At 34.9% G+C, this 17,251-nt stretch overlaps 1 protein-coding gene across 2 annotated transcripts in view; it reads left to right on the plus strand.

The window, feature by feature from the left end:
* Nucleotides 1-17,251, plus strand: part of CNTN1 (contactin 1) — a 159,939-nt gene that overhangs the window by 84,131 nt on the left and 58,557 nt on the right. For both annotated transcript variants that reach the window (XM_007426003.4, XM_088141735.1), the window contains exons 2-7: nucleotides 1,478-1,593; nucleotides 2,348-2,380; nucleotides 3,622-3,660; nucleotides 11,301-11,427; nucleotides 14,026-14,204; nucleotides 15,785-15,880. In XM_007426003.4, the coding sequence (XP_007426065.1) occupies nucleotides 1,533-1,593; nucleotides 2,348-2,380; nucleotides 3,622-3,660; nucleotides 11,301-11,427; nucleotides 14,026-14,204; nucleotides 15,785-15,880 (535 nt within the window). In that variant the 5' untranslated portion in view covers nucleotides 1,478-1,532. The remainder of the gene's footprint in view (nucleotides 1-1,477; nucleotides 1,594-2,347; nucleotides 2,381-3,621; nucleotides 3,661-11,300; nucleotides 11,428-14,025; nucleotides 14,205-15,784; nucleotides 15,881-17,251) is intronic.

Consider the following 17,251-nt stretch of genomic DNA (forward strand, 5'->3'; position numbering starts at 1 on the left):
GGAGTGATTGCTTCTATTTCCTTAAAAATGTTTGTTGTTCCTTCTTTGACAATATTTGGGATAGAACCATATTACCTAATGTTAATGTCTACCACAGAATGTTGCAGTATGTTATAACAGAAATAATCCCTTTCAGGATTTCTTCTCTTTATCTTGTAAATAATTATGGATTGAAAGAAGCTAATTCATTCTGTACCTATTCTCCTTTCATTTTAATTTCCAATCAGATTCAACATAACTTTGCATCTGGAGGTCACCAAACATGTGTAGTCATGATTACATTCTTCTGGGTTCCACTTTTATTTTTTTGAATTTACAATATTGTATACTGTTGGTGATTCTATGAAATGGTGGCAACTTTGTGGCTTCTGAATTGTTGGAATCTGCTCTAATGAGTCTCTTGACTGAAGAAGAATGTGGACCTGTTTCAGCAGCAGATCTTCAGATCTTTTCTAAGTGATAGGATGTATACACAGCATATTTGTATTCTTTCTTTTGAAGATATTGTTGCATTAGATCAATCAGAACTGATGTTTGGACACCTGAGCTTCAGTATTCCTCTACTTACAGCTTTCAGTTTTAGAGACAGAAACAAGCAGGAAGCTCAGAAGACATTTGTGATAAAAATGTATCGAGCATCTTCACTACTTTCCTTTGTACTAAATGAACCAGGCTAGAAATACTCTATGCATCTCTTTTGCTCTTTTGAAATAGTAAAAAATAAGGGAACAATCTGCCTGCCTGATCTGTCACCTTTGCAGTTATTAAGGAGTATTTATGATGTGGGGTATGGTAGACTTAAATTAAATGTGAATTCCTAATAAATTTCAGCTTCCAATACAGAATCCATGAGACAGGCATTGAGGCAAGCTTTAAAAATGCAACAGTGATTAGATAAAAACAAGGAAGGTTCCTATTCCTGAGAAATAGCTTTGCTTTATTTCAACTTCATATACTTTCTTTTAAACACAACTTTATAAATTACACTACAATTATGTGTTATGCATATTCCAGTTAGGTGGATGAATCATTTTGCAATAATTTAAGAATTTGAACACATAAATGCTTTTAATTAGATAGGGAATGTATAATCCAGTACTAAAGGGTAGCATAGTTCAAATCACAAAGTAATTACTAACAAATTATTTGTTTAGAAAATCAAAATAACTCAAAAGCATGGCAGTTGGGCAATGTTGAATTCGTTCTTAATGCCTTGAATTGAAATTTATATTGATGCCTGAAATAATAGAGATTAACATGACAGTTAATATTGACTATTTTCTAATTATATTAAGTTTTGAATAGTACTAAAATTAATAAATATATATGTTCAAATCTTAATTCATAAACAATGTGGTGTCTGTCCACTTTTATGGACATTCCTCAGGTATGTCACAGATTTTGAGTTAGTGACAGAAGGACATTGCTCAGAAACAAATAAAATAATTTATTTCTCCCTTTTTGTTTTTATATACAGCAGTATTCCATTCTTTGAAGTTCAGACATTCTTGTGAATCAACATTCCTGTGAAGATGAAGTTGCAGGCTTCAACCAATCATTTTGTTGCAATGTTTTCAATTTTTTATCTGGCAGGTAAGATATATTCTACATTTTATCAATAGTAATCAGCTGTTATTTTAACTTGGTAACAGTTAAGGCTGGAATCCTTCTTGTGATCTACTTCCAAGTAAACATGCAAAGAATTAAACTGAAAGGCTGTTACCTGTATCAAAATGGTTTGGATATTAACAGATGAATGGGTCCATGCTAAATCCACATTCAGCAACACTCAGCTTAATCTACTTTACAGAATTATCCAAATAAAGTTAGAGAAGGAAATATATGAATTCAGCCTTGAAGTCTTAATAAATAAATAGTTAGAATGTGGGTAAGAATCAAGTTCAACTGCTAGAAATCAACACATTAGTTATTTGTAATCTTATCCTTTTATTATATGTCTTTTTCCCCACTAGTTAAGTTTATTTTGCTTTAGTTGAATATGCCCAATGTATTTCAGGCAAAATTTGTAGCTGAAAGGAACAAAATTTAAATTTGGATACCACATCTCATGTTGGAATTCAGGAATCATTCAGTCTCAAACTCTAACCAGCAGTGTTATCACTTCCATTAATGCTTTGTCCATTAAAACCTTTTGATTGACTTGTTTTAAAAGAAGATCACTTAAAAGGCCTAGAGAAACCCTTTCTCTTCTTCTTTTTTCCTTTTTTTTCCACTTACCAGACTATTCCTAGAAAGTTTTAAAATAGTCAAGAGATTGTTTTTATTTTTATAAACAAAATGCAACTATTTATTTAAAAATCTTTTACTCTTCTTTTATTAAAAATAGGTCTGAAATACTCAACTGCTGTTGGAAGTAATGGTGAGTAATGTAGCTTTGCTTCTCTGTAGATTGATGCAGGCATATATTTCCAAGGCATCCGAGGTTCATTCCTCTGACAAATGTGTGCTGGTAGTGATGATATAAGTATGATAAATGACAATGCTGATCATGCACCACGCTAAGCCATATTATGGTTATTGATTTTGGCTTAGTGTATTTCATGAAATAGCCATTGTAGTTTGCAAGCCATTATTTATGGGTTAGAGTAAATCCAATCAATTATTATTCAACTATTACTAAGAAACTTGTGCCTAAACTTATCTTGTGAAACTCCACCTTTAGAATTTTGTAGTATTCTTGCCCTAAACTTGAAATCACTCTTTTTAACAACCTCAAATTGCACATAAAATACCTGTAGAACCTAACTAAAATACATGTAGGATTCCTGCTTATGGCGTATTTGTACTTTATTGAGGCAGGTGATCATTTATAGCCAAGTCTCTACCCTCCAATGTCCATAGAAGCTTTGGCATTTAAATTCCACTTTCAGAAAGGTGTGCATGTATATGTGTGTGATTATGTGTAATGAGAAAGAACTAGTATTCCATGGTGGTGTGATCCAGCCAATATTAAATATTTTTGATTCCTAAAAAGAACTAAATACATCTTAGATCTTTTAGCTGAAACATTTAACTTTGGATGGTCTATGTCTTCCAAGTTTAAAAAAGAAACACATGAAATATAATTATTCATAATTTGCATAAATGTCTTTTACACAGGAAGCAATATTTAAAATATGCCCAACTGGCAAAGCTTAAGTGTGTATCATTAATCATGTTACTACTGCCCTACTACTGTTAAATACTGTACTAGAATAGATTTTAGTTCAATTTCTTTGTCAGTAAGCAATTTGCGAAAATACACTAACATATATTCTGACTAAGGTTACCATTTAATATGCAGGATTCTAGGGCTAATATATTATTTGTTCTGTACTTTTTGCAAGCATAACGTTTTGCTTTTTGCTTTTCCCTTTGCATTGAACCCCATATTTGTTTAAAATGTCTGGTACAGCCCACACTAAGTACTTTTTGGTGCATCCTTGGCAATAAAATAGTATCATACAGATTCTTTGCCTCTGTAAAGTCATAGTCTTTGGTATGTCTTTCAACAGCAGCTATTGGCATTTTTAACTTAGTAATAACTGCTCTTGAATGGAAAAAAAACCACTGGAAACACTGGAAAAGTAATGTTTTCTTTTTCTATCCCAATTCTTAAAGTTCGTGATATGATACATGGAGTAACAGTTCATGTGCGAGGTGAGTGGAGCTCTTCTGTTCTCATGGTGAGATTGCATAATTCAGTGAATGATTTTATATCTTAAAAAAATACTTAAAAATTGCTAGTCTTGTTTTCAATTTAACAGGCAATGGTATATTCAATGGGCAGACGATTGCAATTTAAAGCAGCAGAGAGTCCATTTAAACTGTGAACATATTATTATTTGTGAGCCCCAATGTTTCTCAAAGTAATTTATAAGTTATCAAACAGCAGTTGAAAAAAAGAGTTCAAACAATGATAACTAAAACGAACCATTCTAAAAACAAAGGAAAAAGTTGAAGTATATGAGACTTTATTTGATATTTTATCATACTATTGGGTCACCTACCTCAGTAGTCTCTATATTGGTTGGTAGGTTCTCTTCAGCATTTCAGGAAATCATCTTTCCCAGTGCATATGGGGAATCAGTAAATTAAGCCAGAGGCCTTTTGTGTGAAAAATATATGCTCTGCTTTTTAAATTAAATAGTTGCCCTCCCAGCTGGGGGAGATGGGCATCATATAAATGCAATAAATAAATAAACTTGCCACCGTTTTAAAGAAAGGCTGGTAAGGTATCAACATGAGCTGAGTGGAGTAATTTTTAAATGTGAGACATAAGGATTAAAAAGCCTTTGCTCTCACACTTTATAATCAAATCTGGGATTTCAGAATGATCTGTTGAATGCAGGGCTTGTTAATCAAGAACATGATTTAAGAAGATAGAAAGCTAGATGAACTAGAAGAAAAATACTCAGAAAATATCTCTTGGATTTAAGGGAAGGTTAGGATGAAAACAGTGTTAGAAGAGAATGTTAAGGCTCATTTTATGTTCTGATTCTATAAACAGAATCCAGTCTGTTCTTTCAGTTGGAACCTGACTTTTACTGGTTTTCTGCAGATTTGCAGAAACAGAGGAAGAGGGATATTGAACCATGGGACAATTGTGGGATTTTAGCCATAATTAAGAAAATACTGAAAATATTACTTAGCAAACATAAGCTTTTGCAGGATGTAGCCAGGATAATAGGGGTATATGAGTTTTGGGTTTCACACAAGGAAAAACCTTTAGAAACAATTAATGTGAGAATCAGTTTTGTACATTTTCACATTAAGACATTATTGCATGGTACGAGAGGAGCCCAGCTGCTATTGCTTTTTCGTTGTGCTGGATTGAGTGATTTCTTGAAAACTGACTAAGTACAATAATGTCACTACCATTATATCTTCAATAAACATTATTAAAACTTTAATAACAACTTGAATTGATATTTCTAATTATTTAATTATTGTTGGGTTCTTTAAAAGCTTGGGAATGCATACTGGGAACTGGGAGCTAATATTTATATATATAGTTTTCGGTGAAGAGGGCCTGCAGCAATATTTGCAGCTTCTTAAAAAATGAAATATTTTGCCTCTAAACATAAAAATTCTGAGACTTATATGCCCATTTTATCCTAATGTGGTTATATCTTTATCCTCAGTAGTAAATATGATGACACTTGACAAAGTTAATATACACTAAATAATTCTTTGGTTATGTTTTTGTGACTATAATCTTCTGGAACATGAGAATATTGTCTAAATAACTAATGGCATACATCTGGCCACTTATTGAAAAGTTGATGAACTAATAGGATGTCCCTTTAATTCCAATGAATTATAATTCTAATTAATTAGAAATTTATTTTTTAAATTAAATCTAGTATAGTTTGGGGACCTAAATTGTTTTGTTTTTAAAATTACACTGAAATATAGCTTGTAATCCATTCTAAATTTAGATCACAGTTACCATGCAAACAGGAAATAATGTGTGTATTTTTAGTTTGTAACATTTAGCAATTGTATTGTTTGCTTCATGTAATTATTTCACTGTTTACTGTATTATGTTCCCTGACTTAGAGACAAAGATGCTGGATTATTTCCTAGTTATTTTTCAAACAGTAATTTATTTTTGTTGTTAGTAAATAATTTTTTGTGCTAAATGGTATGACTAAATTGGAAATAAAATACATGAAAGAGCCAGGCAGGCAGGATTAAGTTAATACAGAGAATGACAGATAGGGAATCTATCAGTTGCGCATTCTCTCTCTCTCTCTCTCTCTCTCAAAGGGTATGTGTGTGTGTACAACCAAATTATCAACTGCATCTTCTGTTGCAGTAATAATATACATTAATATTTTTAAGCATGGAAGAGGATTTGGTTCAAAACATGTAAATAGGGATATTATAAAGCTACATCAGCTACTTTTCATTGAAAAAAATAAAAGTTCAACAAAGAAGTATTACTGAATTTTACCATCTTCTTCTGCATTATTTTGCAAACTTTGCCTCCTCCTCCTCCTCCTCCTCCTCCTCAACATGTATTGTCTGTATCTATCCATACTGTAATAGAAGAATATTAAGCTAAGAGAGTTACACTGTTCAAAGGGCTATAGGGAAATAAAATAACTGCATTTTGATGGCTTGCTCAAATAATAATGTTGTGTATGTGTGCGTGTGTCTATGGGTCTGTGTGAAATCTATGAGTTTCCATCCACCCAAAATCCTCAGGAATGAAAAATAAACGTGCTTTATGGCTAAAGAATAACTATTGGGGGGTGCTAGAAGTTACATTGAACACAAATAAAACAGTCCAACACTGCAGATCCTTTGTTTGACCTTTCCAAGAACATTTCTTTTGGCTATTAGTTTATAATAGTCATTCTTTCTTTCTAAGAAACTCTTCAAATTTTTGGCCGTTTTGTTTTCATTACTGCTGTAATATGACTACAATATAGGTTGAAGGAAATAAAGATCAGATGAAAACAAAAGCACCAAAAAGGTAATTAATTACCTTTTAATCAGTTAAGGTATTCTAATTGAAATGCTACTTCATTTAAAATGCATACATTTACTTAATCAGTTGCATGTGGTATCCAGAGTATAGGGTAATGTTGTCCAAACTTGGCCACTTTAAGATGAGTGGACTTCAACTCCCAGAATTCCGCAGCCAGCATGAATGGCTGGCTGGGGAATTCTGGGAGTTGAAGTCCACTCATCTTAAAGTGGCCAAGTTTGGAGAACACTGGTGTAGGGAGACTCACTTGAAAGTTTCTCTGATACAGTCCAGGAAACGCTTAGCTTGCAAACATACTGGTAATTAGCCAAAAACAAGACAAACCAAAAAATGTTTAACATTAATACTGCTTTGGCAAGTAGACAGAAACCTAAGAAAGACAAATCTTCACTGAAGAAACCAACAGCAAATTCAACACTGAAAGCTTTAGCTTAGGTGCCATAATTTTACAGAAATCATTTGCAATAAGCACTGTTTTACAGTAAATATAATGCTGACCCCCCTAACCTTCCACAGCAACTTTCAGTTGTGTAGACTTCAACACCCATGCTGGCTGGGGAATTGTGGATATTGAAGTCTCACATCTTAAAGTTGCTGAGGTTGAGGAACACTGCTCTAGATGCTGGGACGTAAATCTCAGAACTCTCACCAAACCAGTCTGGCCAATTTAGAACATATTGTTTCATGCACACATCTTTCTTCGATTGTAGGAGAATTTTCTTTCATTTCGTAACAGGACAGATTTTAATGGTTCAGACCTGAATCCACTACTGGCAGAGAGTGATATTGTAATAAAAAATGTGTCCTGCACAAGACAAATCTCTTATAAGTGTTTTAAAAATGAAATTATGTATCATACAAGTATGCTTCATTTTATCTATTTGCTTGATGTATAAGACACTCAGGAGTCAGAATGTTTATTAAATTTTTCCCATCCAGCCACCTAAGTTTTGAATTTCCTCTTCTAAACTGGAAATAAATAAAAACAATCTATATTGTTATTAATGGATGCCATTTTTCTTTTTAATTTACAAAATGCTAGGGAGATTTCATTTAATGTGATTGGGAAGCAGTTTAATCCTTACAATCTATGTGCAATGGTCTCAGTCGAGATCAGAGCTTTTGAAGCAATCTCATTGTCTACTATATTAGTATTTATAAAAACAAAGGTTGCAAACCACATAATGTGCAATTTATGGGTTGACTGTAACATTTTTTCTTTCATTAACAAAGAAAATTTCAACAGCCATAGATGCACAGTTCATTATTTCCTTGAAGATGTTTTATTTGTGGATATAATTGATTTTCAGAAATAAATTAGATACATGCGTATACTAATTTTCTGGTTGATAAAATGATTCAGATGGAAATTATTTAGATGGTTGAGACTCTGCTGTCTCTCTCCAGAGTGAAATTATTTTCCATACTATCTGGAAGAAAGGTCAAATAAAATGTAACTTGTGACAGCCTGTGCTAATTACTTTTCAGAATCTTCAGAGGCTTAAAAAATGTTTTTCCAGTATTTTGGTTAAATGCTAAATATTATATAGTTGTGTCAATTGTATTATATAATTTAACAGGGGATTACAAGAAAAAAAGATTAAATCACTTTTAATAAAGATTACATCTACTTTATTATGTTCCTGGTCCTATATTTAGAGACAAGATAATCCAAAAAGTAATGCAATCATATAGTTAAAGCCAAATAAAATAGTAGTGTCTGAGTTTCTTCACAGATGCAAGTGATTTACTTATTACTTTCATTTTTTGGTTACTATACATCAGTGTTTTTCAAACTTGGCAACTTTCAGATTTGTGGACTTCCACTGCCATGCTGGCTGGGGAATTCTGGGAGTGGAAGTCCACACACCTTAAAAAGTTTCCAAGTTTGAAAAACACTGTTATACATGATACCGACAATTGTGAAGTGTTTACAAGGAAAAGGACTTAAAAAAAACAACAACTCCATCTTATGCTACTTTAAAAGTAAAATCATCCCACTTTCAGGCCAAATATATTGTAGAAGTTGTAGTAGTTGTATAAAGGTGGAATGCCAGAGTTAACCAATTGTTTCCTTGATATGGCTTTTATAGTATTATATAACAACGGAGCTGAGGCCGCCACAAACGAAGTAAGATAGTATCTCCATTGTCCCCACAGATCTTGTCAACATCTTTGTAATGAAGAGGGTGGCCAAGGAAAAAAATAATGTTATTTTTATAGCATCCTTTGCATATTCATAGCCTGCTATAAAAATATTGCATTGAGCTTTCATTTGGACTGTAGACATAGCATGAGATGGAAAAGAGTAATAAAGAGAATAAGTGCTTTCAATAGGTGCCTTTTTTTGATACTGAAAACTATTAATGAATTGTCTACTTACATGTCCTTTGGAACTTGTTTTGAAAATGTTTAAGGATACTAATTCAGAATACGGCATACAGCAATAGGTGCTGTGGGTATCATTACATTCAAGAATATTGGTTACACACTCAAGGTTGGAAAATGGAAATCTAAGCAAAATCATACTGTATAGATTTGCCTTGTTTCACTTTTTTAAAAACCGTCTAGAAATTCTTCCCAGTTACGAGCTATGATTTTGTAGAATTGAATAAGTTTACATGTTTTTTTCTTTGCTTTATTTTGTTTTATTATTCCCTGCATCTAGAACTGAGCACTTTTGAAAACAGGCTCATGTATTAGTTAAAGAACATTCTGCTGTCCTTAAAAGCAGGACAGAAGAAAAATCAGATACAGTGGGGCAAAAAAATATTTAGTCAGCCACCAATTGTGCAAGTTCTCCTACTTAAAAAGATGAGAGAGGCCTGTAATTTTCATCATAGGTATACCTCAACTATGAGAGACAAAATGGGGGAAAAAATCCAGAAAATCACATTGTCTGATTTTTAAAGAATTTATTTGCAAATCATGGTGGAAAATAAGTATTTGGTCAATATCAAAAGTTCATCTCAATACTTTGTTATATATCCTTTGTTGGTAATGACAGAGGTCAAACGTTTTCTGTAAGTCTTCACAAGGTTTTCACACACTGTTGCTGGTATTTTGGCCCATCCCTCCATGCAGATCTCCTCTAGAGCAGTGATGTTTTGGGGCTGTCGCTGGGCAACACGGACTTTCAACTCCCTCCAAAGGTTTTCCATGGGGTTGAGATCCGGAGACTGGCTAGGCCACTCCAGGACCTTGAAATGCTTCTTACGAAGCCACTCCTTCACTGCCTGGGCGGTGTGTTTGGGATCATTGTCATGCTGAAAGACCCAGCCACGTTTCATCTTCAATGCCCTTGCTGATGGAAGGAGGTGTTCACTCAAAATCTCACCATACATGGCCCCATTCATTCTTTCCTTTACACGGATCAGTCGTCCTGGTCCCTTTGCAGAAAAACAGCCCCAAAGCATGATGTTTCCACCCCCATGCTTCACAGTAGGTATGGTGTTCTTTGGATGCAACTCAGCATTCTCTCTCCTCCAAACACGACAAGTTGAGTTTAGACCAAAACGTTCTACTTTGGTTTCATCTGACCATATGACATTCTCCCAATCCTCTTCTGGATCATCCAAATGCTCTCTAGCAAACTTCAGACAGGCCCAGACATGTACTGGCTTAAGCAGGGGGACACGCCTGGCACTGCAGGATTTGAGTCCCTGGCAGCGTAGTGTGTTACTGATGGTAGCCTTTGTTACTTTGGTCCCAGCTCTCTGCAGGTCATTCACTAGGTCCCCCCGTGTGGTTCTGGGATTTTTGCTCACCGTTCTTGTGATCATTTTGACCCCACAGGGTGAGATCTTGCATGGAGCCCCAGATCAAGGGAGATTATCAGTGGTCTTGTATGTCTTCCATTGTCTAATTATTGCTCCCACAGTTGATGTCTTCACACCAAGCTGCTTGCCTATTGCAGATTCAGTCTTCCCAGCCTGGTGCACATCTACAATTTTGTTTCTGGTGTCCTTCAACAGCTCTTTGGTCTTGGGCATAGTGGAGTTTGGAGTGTGACTGTTTGAGGTTGTGGACAGGTGTCTTTTATACTGATAACAAGGTCAAACAGGTGCCATTACTACAGGTAACGAGTGGAGGACAGAGGAGCCTCTTAAAGAAGTAGTTACAGGTCTGTGAGAGCCAGACATCTTGCTTGTTTGTAGGTGACCAAATACTTATTTTCCACCATGATTTGCAAATAAATTCTTTAAAAGTCAGACAATGTGATTTTCTGGATTTTTTCCCCCATTTTGCCTCTCATAGTTGAGGTATACTTATGATGAAAATTACAGGCCTCTCTCATCTTTTTAAGTGGGAGAACTTGCACAATTGGTGGCTGACTAAATACTTTTTTGCCCCACTGTAGCTGTTGATTTGCAGAGTGTGAAGACGAAGTATACTGCTAATGAAATTGACCTATCAACCTCAGCTGTGTTATATGACCCAAGCCAGTGGACATTAGGGCAGCAATATGGATAATACAGGAGGTTTTAACCATCTGTCTATATTCCTTTCATAGATATGCACAAGTCACCAATGTCTCCATAAGCTTTAGCTATAGTTGGCAGGATGGTTGACAGGTTAATGGAAAGCTAAGGGGCTTAAAAGGAACTGAAAGTGCTTCACAGTATTTTCTAATGGGTACTACACTGGCAAGATACAATCGTGAATTGGAAGCTGTAGCCTGTGGTTGTGCCTGTGTTCCCTGTGTTGATGCACTAAAAGAATGTAGAGATATTTAAACTTTCTACATTCGATATGTACTAATTGGGTGACTTTATTCAATTACCTTGCCATCTGTTTGCAGATGAACTAAAAGGTTACGGACCAATTTTTGAAGAGCAGCCCATTGATACAGTATACCCTGAAGAGTCTCCAGATGCAAAAGTGTCAATGAATTGCAGAGCCAGAGGAATCCCTACACCTACTTACAAGTAATTTGGGTTGCTTTTTTAACATTATCCTAATAATAGTAATTATACTAATGCCATTTAGAGCTGAGATTTGGTCTGAAAATGCAACTGTGGTGGATAACCCTAGCAAATTTGGAAAGGTCAGTTTGGTAGCAACTACATGAAGGTTAGTGATTTATCTCTGAAGTTTTATTACTTTTTGAGAAAGGACATTTTAATTTACAGCCATCTACATCATTGCTTCCTGAGTAGTACAGCACTATCAAAAAGTTCAAAATACGCTTAAAGTACTAAGCCTGGACTCAGTTTTATTTATTTTTTATTATTTTTTAAATATCTTTCTACCAATTCCTATGCAGAATCATGAAGTTGTACAAAAATAAGGAGAAAAAAAAATATTACACTACAAATTATGTACCAAATTTACACATTCTAAACCTGTGGGCAAACTGAATGCACTGAAATCTCCACTTCTCTGAATTTGCATGTTTTTCAACAGAAATGCACACAACATGAAATATTTGCACAAAATGTATTCTAGAACAACATATGTACAAACCTATCTGAATTTTCCTTCCAATACTGCACAACTTAAGGAAAGAATCGGGGGAAAGAGACAGTTTTAGGGGAAATATATACAAAAATGCATGTAAATTGATGTCAAATGATAGTAAAATGAAAAACCGAGAACAAATTCAATAGCTTTAGCAAACCTATATTGCTTTGTATTTATTATTTTATCTTTAATGCTAGGTGGCTATACAAATTAAATGAGAACATATATTCTTCCAAGAGATAAATAACAACTTTGAATGTTGATTAAAATGCAGTAAAGTATTATATTTGACTAGGGCTATATGGGGGGTAGACTATTCATCAATCTAGTAGCATTATATTTATTATAGGTGGTCCTCATTTAATGACCACTCATTCAGTGACCATTTGAACTTGCAACGGCACTGAATGAATGGTAGTAACAACTGGTCCTCAAAGTTCTGGCCATCGCAGTGCCCCTGTGGTCACGTGATCACGATTTGTGACCTTACCTGCCAGCTTCCCCAAGCAAAGTCAATGGGGAAGTTGGCAGGAAGTCGGAAGTGACAATCATGTAAGATCTTCACTTAATAACCTGCTCAGTCCTCACTTAACAATGGTAACTGGGGACTGCTGGAACTGCTGTCACTAAGCAGCATGATCAGATGACGTCATGCTTTACAACCACTTCGCTTAGCAATGGAAATTCTGATCCCAATTACCATCGTTAAGTGAGGACACCTGTATATTATATTTAGCGAATAAAAGAGTACTGTAGAAATGAATGGCAAGCGAATGGTAGTTGATGAGCAGGGCTGGACTCAGCCACCCTTCTACATTCTCCTCTCTTACCACAACTTATACAAAAACCTGGTACAACTGTTATTTTTCTCTTTTTTTAACATTTATAAATAACAATACAGTGAAGACCTTAGTATTAAGTATTAAGCTCAAAGATTGAAATCTTTTTTATATTATAAAATAATTCATTGTATTTTGCAGCTTTTTGTCAATGTCATACTTAGCATTAATTATACAATTCAAGTAAGCTTATGTTCATTAACATTTTAGATATTACATTTAATATTGATATAGTTTTTTTCCTCACTTTTAAAGGTTTAACTTACCTTAACTTACATCATAGTGTTAACAATTTCTAATTTCTGTTGTATAAATGCTACTGTATTCTGCTATTATCTGTATTCTATAATGCTTTATTCACTTTATTCGCATCTTATAATGCAATAAAACAATTAATTTTGGGGGGAAAGCATTTATTTTTCAGCATTCACAGAGCATTCTGAAAATTGAATCCATCTGTTCTATGGAGGAGACTATATATGAGGAAGATTAGATGCTCCCCCTGGTGGCTAATATCTAAAAACTTCATTCTTAATTCAGTTTCAGTAGGATCAAACTGAAAACCAAATTAAATACACCATCCATCAAGCCCATTATATGGCTGTTCATTGTAACTCTGTGTAGGCTAACTAAGACTGCTGTATGATTGCATGAATTGTCTGTAGCCTAGAGAATAATAAAAGCCCAGTTCATATCTGTGAGAAACATTCAAATAATTGAGAAATAATAATGGTTATAGAATTTTTCAGTTCTATAACCATATTATTTAGGTATCACTGTCATTCTGACACTAACACAATGGACAATATATTTTGGGGAATCTGTTATTAACACCTAGGAAGTAATGGTATGCAATAAGATCTGATTTGTATTGTCAATTCAGATCAATTCAGTTCAGGTATCTCATTCAATTTGGAAAACCAGTTTGATGCTTCAAATAATAAAATTAGGTTCATTTGGAAACCCAGTTTGATTCAGGGGAAAAAAGTTTCCAAATTATCAAATGTGCATTCAGTTCAATCCGACTTAGAAAATCATTCAAATTCAAACTGAATTTCCAGATTGACGTTTTGTACCATTTAATGAGACAGGTGCTCTTATTGCAAAAATCTCATTCTGTGAGGATAAGATGCCATGTTTTTGGAGGCAATGTGTATTAGGACAACTGAGGTGCCGAAAGAAGGTTTTAACATTTTAAAGAAGCAAATATTTTCCTTTGAATAGGTGGCAACGTAACAACTGGGATGTTGATATTAAACTGACAAAAGAACACTATAGTATGGTAGGAGGTAACCTGGAAATCAATAATCCTGAGAAGTCAAGGGATGAAGGAACATATGTTTGCATAGCATACAATATACATGGAACTATAAGGAGCCGGGAAGCAACTTTAAACTTTGGATGTAAGTAGTCTTTACCTATTTAACACATGAACGCTTTGAAATGGTTTCCAGTAGGCTGGAATATTACTGACTTGGTTTAGTTTGACTTATTGTCCAAGATCCATGCTGATCTGAGCAGGTATGAAAGAGGCATCTTCTCCCAACATTATCACTAACATTTTTATATTTACTGTTGATTAGAGTGAGAAATTCAAATGAATATGCAGCATTTTCTTTTAGATTTGTTTGTTTAGTTCAGTGAATAGGGATAAAAAGATGAGAGCTTTCAACGATTGACATCATTGTTATCAATAAAGTTAAAGACACTTTCGAGGCAGGCTTGACTCCTCATGACTGCATGGATACAGCCGTGCAATTTTCTGGGAAGGATATTTTATTGCTTTCCTATTTAGGCTGTAGCCCCAATGGTCTCCCATCCAAGTATTAAGCAAGCACAACTTGCTTAGCTTCTAAATTATACCTTATCAAACTTTAAAGTCTAGCAGTGGTGGTTGAATAGAATAAAATCTGAAAAAATTGATAGACATATGTTAAATTAGTTTGATGTTTAGTATAATTTCACAGATCATCTTCATCCATTCTTTAATTTCTGGGCCTTCGTGAGCTGTTCCTTTCCAGGTCAGCCAATAAAGTTTTGCTGGAATCTTAGATTCATCTTAATCTTAATCTCATTTCCTGCCCACCTTTTAGTGAATCTTGAATTTAAGATTACAATGAATTTCTAGTGTTGTGAATGATTTGCTTTGCTTTGCTTTGCAGCCCATACACAAGTCAATACTAGGCTACTGCAACAGCCTTGCAGTTTTATTTATGTTCCAATATTGTACCTTGAAATTGGCTGTTCATCTACTCAGTAACAGAAGTGCTGATCCCTATAAAACAATTCCCTAAATAGATACCTGGAATGTTTTTACAGCCCTATATATCATTGAGACAGTAATCCCATGTTTGTGAAATGCTTATGTTTCCATTATTAGCAAGCACTCTTCATCTTGACCTCAAGAAATAAACAGGAGGTCACAAGTACTCCCTAGAACAGTGTTTCTCAACCTTGGCAGCTTGAAGATGTGTGGCCTTCAACTCCCAGAAGTCCCCAGCCAGCCTTGCTGGCTGAGGACTTCTGGGAGTTGAAGGCCAAACATCTTCAAGCTGCCAAGGTTGAGAAACACTGTTCTAGAATATAAAGGCACCAACTTCTGTTAGGACACCTATAGATAGCGAGAGAAAACAAATATGTTACTTTTGTTATAGGAATAAGATAAATCAGTTAACAGCTAATGTGAGAAATGTTCTTCTTGGCATCTAAAAAGAAAGAGGCTTTAATAATGTGTTCCTTCTTCTATGCAGGCGTGGTGTCAACCAGGTCTCTCAAACTTGCCATTTACCATAGTAAAAGAAAGAAAAAAGAAAAAGAATAAATAGAACCCTACTTCTTTTATTGAGGAATTTGGCTATTATTCAAATGCAATACAATTTTTGGCGTAGAACCCATTTCTATTTAATATAGTATGCTTTTTTATTTGTACTGCATGAGCTTGGTGTTATAAATGACTATATAACATGCATATTATCTTGCATAGATTTATATCCTTTTCCTCCTGAAGAAAGACATGCAGTAAAAGTACGAGAAGGTGTAGGTGCTGTTCTTCTCTGTGATCCTCCATCTCATTATCCAGGTAATTAAATGTATTTATTTTTCAAATTTGTCACTGCCCATCTCACTGCAGAGCAACTCTGGGCAGTTTACAGTAAATTTATATATTTCAGTTTCCATTGGAACAATGAGGTAGAAATTAATACAATTGGAACAGTATTCATTCTGACTGTGACCCAAGCCCCTTGAGCCCTATAAGAAAGGAATTGTTCCTGCCTGACATCTTAAAATAAAATTCCTTAGAAAGTGGTTGCTTTCCTTCAGATTATAAAGTAATTGGATCTTGTAAGGCTTCTTTGCTTTCCAGGGACTTGACATACCACAGTGTAGCAAATCTGTACAAAATGCTTTATTGCAGAACATACCTTCCCCAACACCAGACTATTGCTCTCTACCCATCTAGGATTTGCAAGGTGATGTTGTCACATAAACATGTCTTTAACACCCAGTCCTTTAATACTTAGTTCAAGCAAATGTCTATAAAATGCATAAAGTCTGTAAAAATATATAACATTTGTAAAGTCTGTAGAGTGGCATACAACATTTAAGCCTTCTTCCATATATTCTTGCAGTAGCTGAGATAAGGTGCTGCTTCAGCATGCTTGTTCCTCTTTTGGTTGCTACTGAGCTCCCAGCAAAACTCCAGGCAGGACTCCCACCAAGATAAGCTGCTCACTGCAACCTGTGGACTTGGCAATTGAGTCCTCTTGACTGCTTGCAATAGCTGTAGTAATAGACATCACCTCCACTTCCCCATCTTTCTCAGCAAAGCTTCAAACTCCATACACACCTGCTCCTCCACTGTCTTCTAAGCTAGGACCCTGGATGAGGTTAAGCCTGCTTGTGGATGGCAGGATGTCCTTGAAAATGCCAGAGTGTGGCTCATTATCACAGGCAGCTGGCAAGCTGGTTTGGATACTTGTGAGTAGTCAGGGAAACAAGGGAAATGGGGTGAGAAGTGTTTCTGCCCAGCTGCAGCTTACCTTTCCAAAGCCCAGGCAGCAACTCCAACTTCGTTCCCTCACAGATCTGTTTGCTGTTAAAAGCTTTGACTGTTAAAAGTTGAAAACTATTAAAAACTTTCAGGGAACCACTATATATATTTTACAAATGGAAATCAGTTTTTTTCAGGCATAAATTTAATGTATCTGTACTGTTACCTAGCTTAAAGCCTACAGTATGTGTAAATACAGGTTATATGCCAGTGTTTTTCAAAATTGTCTCTTTTAGCAGGGCAGCTAGATTTGTCAATCAGTGGAAATCAATTTCCTGTCAAAAATTCAGCTGCACCAATTCAAAGTGTTGAGGCAGGTCTTAATTTTGCTTTAACCTTCTCAGCAAATCCATTATTTCTACTATACCTTATTAGGAGCAATATGAGACATGATAACCC

This window comes from Python bivittatus, unplaced genomic scaffold (genome assembly GCF_059951505.1).
Source record: "Python bivittatus isolate LINGU-HERP-01145 unplaced genomic scaffold, Pbiv_v1 ctg000330_np1212, whole genome shotgun sequence".
NCBI classification, from domain to species: domain Eukaryota; kingdom Metazoa; phylum Chordata; class Lepidosauria; order Squamata; family Pythonidae; genus Python; species Python bivittatus.